The sequence below is a fragment of the Lygodium microphyllum genome, chromosome 18 (genome assembly GCF_053477565.2).
Source record: "Lygodium microphyllum isolate KBCC chromosome 18, Lygodium_microphyllum_v1.1.10, whole genome shotgun sequence".
NCBI classification, from domain to species: domain Eukaryota; kingdom Viridiplantae; phylum Streptophyta; class Polypodiopsida; order Schizaeales; family Lygodiaceae; genus Lygodium; species Lygodium microphyllum.
This window is the reverse complement of record NC_141152.1, coordinates 68,822,504-68,828,955: the sequence shown is the minus strand read 5'-3', so window position 1 is coordinate 68,828,955 and position 6,452 is coordinate 68,822,504. Positions and strand designations below refer to the sequence as shown.

At 39.2% G+C, this 6,452-nt stretch overlaps 1 protein-coding gene across 1 annotated transcript; it reads left to right on the top strand.

Moving 5' to 3' along the window:
- Positions 1-1,896: 1,896 nt before the first annotated feature.
- Positions 1,897-2,412, top strand: LOC148020997 (uncharacterized). The gene has a single exon (XM_087698196.1). The coding sequence runs from the start codon at positions 1,897-1,899 to the stop codon at positions 2,410-2,412; it is 516 nt and encodes a 171-aa protein (XP_087554322.1).
- The last annotated feature ends 4,040 nt before the right edge of the window (positions 2,413-6,452 follow it).

The following is a 6,452-nucleotide window of genomic DNA, read 5'->3' as shown; positions in this document are numbered from 1 at the left end:
TTCTTGGCCTCTTTCCACTCCTTGCGATGGCAATTGGGTGGTTGGCCATATCCAGGGCACCCCTGCTCTTGTCTCCGCAATGACTCCTTGGCGCGCGTCATAAGGTGAGACCTCTTGTTATGAAGCGTGTCTCTCACCTTTGACCGTCCCCAATCATCTGAGAATCGTGAATTCTCGAGATTAGGGTACCTTTTATGTACTGCTTGCAGCACCTCTTGCCACAAACCATTTTTTTTTGTGCTTGAAGGGAATCATGCAATCTTTGTATGTGGCATGCACGACACTCCTCAAGTAGGCTATCACTTCCCTCCCCTCAAAGTCATGCAAGATACCACCAACATTAGTGATAGAGTAGTAAATTTGTGGAGGCTCACCTCTCTCATTTTCCGGTGAGGGTGATCGAGAGCCACCACCTAGGCAACCCCTACAAAGCCCTCGTCCTCCTCGTCCTCCCGCACCACTCTCCCTCCTCCCTCAACGTGCACTACCCTCTACCTCACTCGATACACGTGCTTCTGCAGATGTACATGCTTCGGCCGATCCATGTACCTCAGCTGATCCCTGTGTAGGCAAAGATGTGATAGGTGTCGCAGACATCACACTGAAAACCTCATCTGCAGTGGGAGGGTGACCAAGATAATTGGTCATCTCCCCCATGAATTGCTCCTTGTTGAATGGGGTGCTGGAGGATCCAGGATTCCACATCTACACAAGAAAAATCATATTACCCTGTGTAGATAAAACATATTACATACAATGTCTATACCTGCGTCTCTATGCGCATCTATACCTGCGTCTCTATGGGCATCTGTTAGCGCATGTATCATCGCGTGTACACTACAGAGCACACGCGCCAGCACACGCACTCAAAGACGCGCCCTCAGAGAAACATTTTTCGCATCTATATCTGCGTCTACACTGAGATGTAGGCACGCTATCAGACGCGCTCGGTCGGCTGATTTTAGGCCGACGACGCCATTGATGATTTACAAAATGCAATACATAATGAAATCACAAATCCTAAATACACAGACAGAGTAGAGAGAGGAAGAGAGAAACACACACACACACAGAGAGAGAGAGAGAGAGAGAGAGAGACTCACCTTGGGTGTTTGGTGTGGCAGGTGGTGGCGCTTCTTCCTTCTCCTTCTTCCTCTCCTTGGTAAGTTACCCTCCCTTGATGCTTGCTTGCTGCTGCTTCTTGTTCTCCTCTCTCTTGTTCTCTTTTTCTTCCTCTCCTTGGCTTTCCTTTTTCCCTTCTTGTGTATTTGAAATGAAAGAAGAGGTGAGTCATGAGGAGGTGAGGCATGACGAGACTAGGTGAGGCATGAAGAGACTGCATGTCAGCTAAACTCAAGCTTCAAAACCGCAAAAAACGCAGGAAAGGAAAGGCATAGTTTGAAAAGAAATTATTTAAGTATGATTTGAATTTTGTCGTGTGCGTCTATTTTTGCGTGTATATGCGCGTCTATTGTTCAGGTAGACGCGATTATAGACGTGAAGATAGACGCGAAAATAGACATGGAATGAGAGAGGAAGAGGGAGAGGGAGAGGGGAGAGAAGAAAACATAATATGGAAAGGAGAGTGAGAGAGGGAGGGAGAAGAAATGAGAGAAGGAGAGGAAGAGAGACAAAGGAAATGAGAGAGGAAGAGGAGAGAGAAAAAAAAGAGAGAATGAGAGGAGAGAGAAAAAGAGATAAGATGTTAAACATAATAGGCAAATAGAGCAAGAGAGGGTATGGCCCCTGCACGACATCCACATCTGTGCATGACATCAACCGCGACTGGCCCTTGCAGCATGAGGCCTCCTATGTGCCCTACTACAAAACACAAACCAGATTGCCATCAAGATGATTGTTGCATGCACGCAATCGCTTCCTTGCGGAAGTACTTTCATGAGTGGTTTCAAGTTATATCTAGCAGAACAAGCTCCTTACAAAGGTCAATCCAAATCGAAGGCTCTTCCTCAAGGCCTTTCAATTGAGTCTCTCATCATCGACTACCTCAAGAAAGTATCACAATTTATCTTGCATTACCTGAGGGACAGGTATGGTGGGCAATTGATGATGAAGGATATTCAATGGTGTCTTTCCGCGCCAGCAATATGGGCAGAAGCTGCCAAGCAAAAGATGAGGAAATGTGCTCAGGAAGCTGGTATGGTCAAGGGAGTGTCAAGCAGAACATGCTCAGAGGATGCTAGCCCTCGTCTATTATTAGTAGTTCTGGAGCCAGAGGCTACATCTTTGCATTGTCTCCAAAATGCTAGATTCCTATCCATCAGAGAAGGAGAAAAGTTTGTTGTGGTTGATGTGGGCGGAGCCACTATTGATTTGTTGGTGGGTGAGGATTTGCAAAAATCTGAGGCTGATGCTGCAGCGTTAGATGCGACCTTATTGTGGCTTCAAAACTAATGAATGATCTGCATTTTAATAATTATCCTTGGACCTAATGCCCATCCGGTTGTCCAGCTCACTTGTGAAATGGTCTTGGTCCAAGTTGCTTATATTGTTAGCCCATGCCAGTACCCAAAAAGTGTCACCTGATTGATAGCTGTCTTTTTACAGACTTCTCTACCCTGTAGTGCTTTGATTTTGCATTGTAAGCCTTGTGTATTCCAACCTCCCTCCTTGTGTATTCCAACCTCCCATGCCAATGAGAGAGGGAGAGGAGAGAGAAAAAGGAATGAGAGGGCAAGGAAGGGAGAGGAATGAGAGAGAGAGAGAGGAGAGAGAAAAAAGAGAGAGGGAAGGAGAGGAATGAGAGGGAGAGGAGAGAGAAAAGGAAATGAGAGAGAGAGAGAGGAGAGAGAAAAAGGAATGAGAGAGAGAGGAGAGAGAAAAAGGAATGAGAGAGGGCAAGGGAGGGAGAGGAATGAGAGAGAGAGGAGAGAGAAAAAGAGAGAGGGAGGGAGAAGAATGAGAGGGAGAGGAGAGAGAAAAGGAAATGAGAGAGAGAGAGAGAGGAGAGAGAAAAAGAGAGAGTGATGAGATAATTTGCTTATTGATTCAATGTGTATTCCTAATTCTATGGTTTTTATCATGCGGACACGTGCATACTCAAGAATCAATAGTCAATTTTAAAGCTAAATTGAATTTTCCATAATAAAAAGGAAGTATCTTTTATCATCTTCAAGTACGTAGAGAAATTACGAGATACATATTGCAATGCTTGCTACTAATTGTAAGGTTTCAGTCGCTTGTCGCTAATTACTTATATCAGGCTTGTCAACTGGAGGAACTGCTATTCATTAGAGAGCAATGAAAAAGTAATTATTAACTCTATTTTTTTAATTCAATGATTCAATGTGTATTCTTAATTCTATGGTTTTTATCATGTGCACATGTGCATGCTCAAGAATCAATTTCAGGTGGTTAAATAATTATTAACTTTGGTTTTTTAATTATGTGAATTGCTAATTTTAGGTGGTTAAATAATTGTGCGTCTGCTGGCGCGTCTATATTAGTGTCTATTTGCACGGATATATAGACGCAAAATTCGCATCTATTTACACGCACGTTTACACGCACTTATAGACGCTGTGATAGACGCGCCCGACTTTGCACGTATAACATGCGCGTCTATGCCTCGTTTCTATTATAGTGTTAAATCTGGATATCATCAAGTAAGATTGGACAAATCTGATATATTCAAAACTGTATTTAGAACACAATTTGGACACTATGAATTTCTGGTTATGCCTTTCAGTTTAACTAATGCACTAGCCACATTTAGTCATATGATGAATCGCAAATTTCTGAAACATCAACATTGTGTCATTGTTTTCTTTGATGACATATTAGTTTTCATTAAAAATGAGAATGAGCATTATGAACATTTGTATTTAGTTTTTAAGTTATTAAAAGATGATCAATTATATGCTAACCCCGAAAAGAGTGAATTCTTCCAAACAAAATTTGAATATCTAGGACATATTATTTCATCAGAAGGTATTAAAGTCGACCCTAAAAAGATAGAGGCAATCTTAAATTGGCCCATACCCAAAAATGTGCATGAATTACGTTCTTTTCTAGGTCTTGCTAGATTTTACAGAAAATTTGTGAGGAATTTCTCATTACTTGCATTACCTTTGACAAAACTCTTAAAGAAGGGTATTGTGTATAACTGGTCTGACAATCAACAAAAATCCTTTGTTTTGCTAAAGCATGCTTTAACTCATGCTTCTGTATTACAATTACCTGATTTCAATAAACCATTCTTCTTAGTAGTTATTGATGCTAGTGGATCTGGAATAGGAGCAGTCCTTATGCAAGATTCTCATCCCATAGCCTACTCTAGTTGCAAACTCAAATCATCTAAACTTAAATATTCTACCTATGACAAGGAATTGTTAGCCGTAGTACAAGCCTTATGTCAATGGAAACATTATTTAATGGGATCTGAATTCATGATCAAAACTGACCAACAAAGCATTAGACATCTCCTTAGTCAACCACAAACATCTAACCGATACATTAAATGGGCTGCTTTTATTCAAAGTTTTCATCCCCTTATACAATATCAACCTGGAAAAGAGAATGTTGTTGCTGATGCTTTGAGTAGAAGACCGACAATTCAAAATATTTATGTGATATCATTTGATTTCCTTTTTCCTATGAAAGATACTTATTACCAAGATCCTACTTTTCAAGCTGATTGGAATAAATTAGTTGCAAATAATTAGATTCCTATTGATTCCTTGTCTTATACTAATGGATTTATGTTTTATGAAAAAAGATTATGTGTGACTGTTCCATTTCAATCATTTGTTTTGCATGAAATTCATTGTCCTCCATATCAAGGTCATAGAGGAATTATATCTACTTTGCGTACATTGATTGAAGATTTTTATTGGCCACACATGGACACTGATGTATCTACTTTTGTATCTGAATGCCTAATTTGTCAACGAGTAAAAAGACACCATGGTAAACAATATGGTTTACTAATGCCATTATCCATTCCATCACAACCATGGGAACAGATTTCAATGGATTTTATCACTGGTCTACCTAACACTAAAGCTAATCATGATATGATTTGGACTGTTGTAGACAGATTCAGCAAACAAGCATATTTTATTCCATGCAAGAAAACTTTATTTGCATCTCAAGCTACTCAATTGTTTTTTAAAACTGTTTTCACTAATCATGGTTTACCAAAAGTTATTATTTTTTATCGTGATTCTAGATTCTGCAATAATTTTTGGATTACTTTGTTTGCTACCTTAGGAACAAATATTGATTTTTCATCTGAATTTCATCCTGAAACAAATGGTTAAACAGAAGCTACTAATAGTACTATTTTAGATCTTTTGCGTGCTTACACCATTTCAAAACCACACACATGGGATACATATCTACATTTACTTCAGTTTGCATATAATAACACACCACATACAGCTACAAAGAAAGCACCATTTGAAATTATTTATGGATATCGATTACCTACACCTGTTGCATCATTATCAAACAAAATTCAAACTGCTGATGATATTGCTAACATGCATGCTACTATTTTTTATAAAGTTAAAGATATGATTGCCAAAGCCCAGCAATCATACACAAAGCAAGCAAACAAGAAAAGACAGGCTATGAATTTAAAGTTGATGATTATGTTTGGTTAAGAATTGAAAAACGAAGATTACAAAGTGTAGATAAACACCCTGTTGTTAAATTAGCACCTAGATTTTATGGACCATTCAAGATCATACACAAAATCAATGACAATGCATTTAAACTAGAATTACCACAACATTGAAAAATCCACAACACCATTCATTTTAGTTTATTACAACCTTTTAGAGGCCAATTACCTGTACACCCTGTCTATGAAAACCCTCATTTGCTAAATGATGAAACTGAAATCCTTGAGCCTGAAACTATTATAGATATTGACTTTATGACCACTAGAACTGGCCGTAGATATTCTAGATATTTGGTCAAGTTTTAAAATCATCATGTTGAATAGGCCCAATGGATGCACGCTAGAGACCTAAGTGCTTTCCCCACACTGTTAGCTCCACATTGAGCTAATAGCAATTGAGGACAATTGCTATCCCACCCCGGGGGTATGATGCCAGGAGGCATATTCCATGGTGGATTCCGTGAGGTTTTGCGGTGGATTCCGTAAAATTTTATTACCGGGCTCATACACAAAGTGGATTCTTTGTGCGAAAAGTCGATGGGGACGCCTATCCTTTTCAGGTGTTTTGTTAATTTAATGTGTAAGTGGGTGATTTCATAGCGGGTGATTCCACAAAATACATATTTAAATTAATAAATGTTTATGAGTTTAGAGTATGCACTCGTAATAAATTAAGGTTAGGATTGATTTCTAACCAATTTATTTTTGTAGCTGAAGACTGCTAGGTATTCACTTTTTTCGGTTTAATTGTATTATTTTTCTAACAATTGTGAATGCTTCAGTTGATGTGTAGAGCAAGCAGCGGTGG

Bases quoted from the DNA above. Each gene is read 5' to 3' on its own strand.
- LOC148020997 (XM_087698196.1), top strand. From the start codon at position 1,897: ATGAGTGGTTTCAAGTTATATCTAGCAGAACAAGCTCCTTACAAAGGT.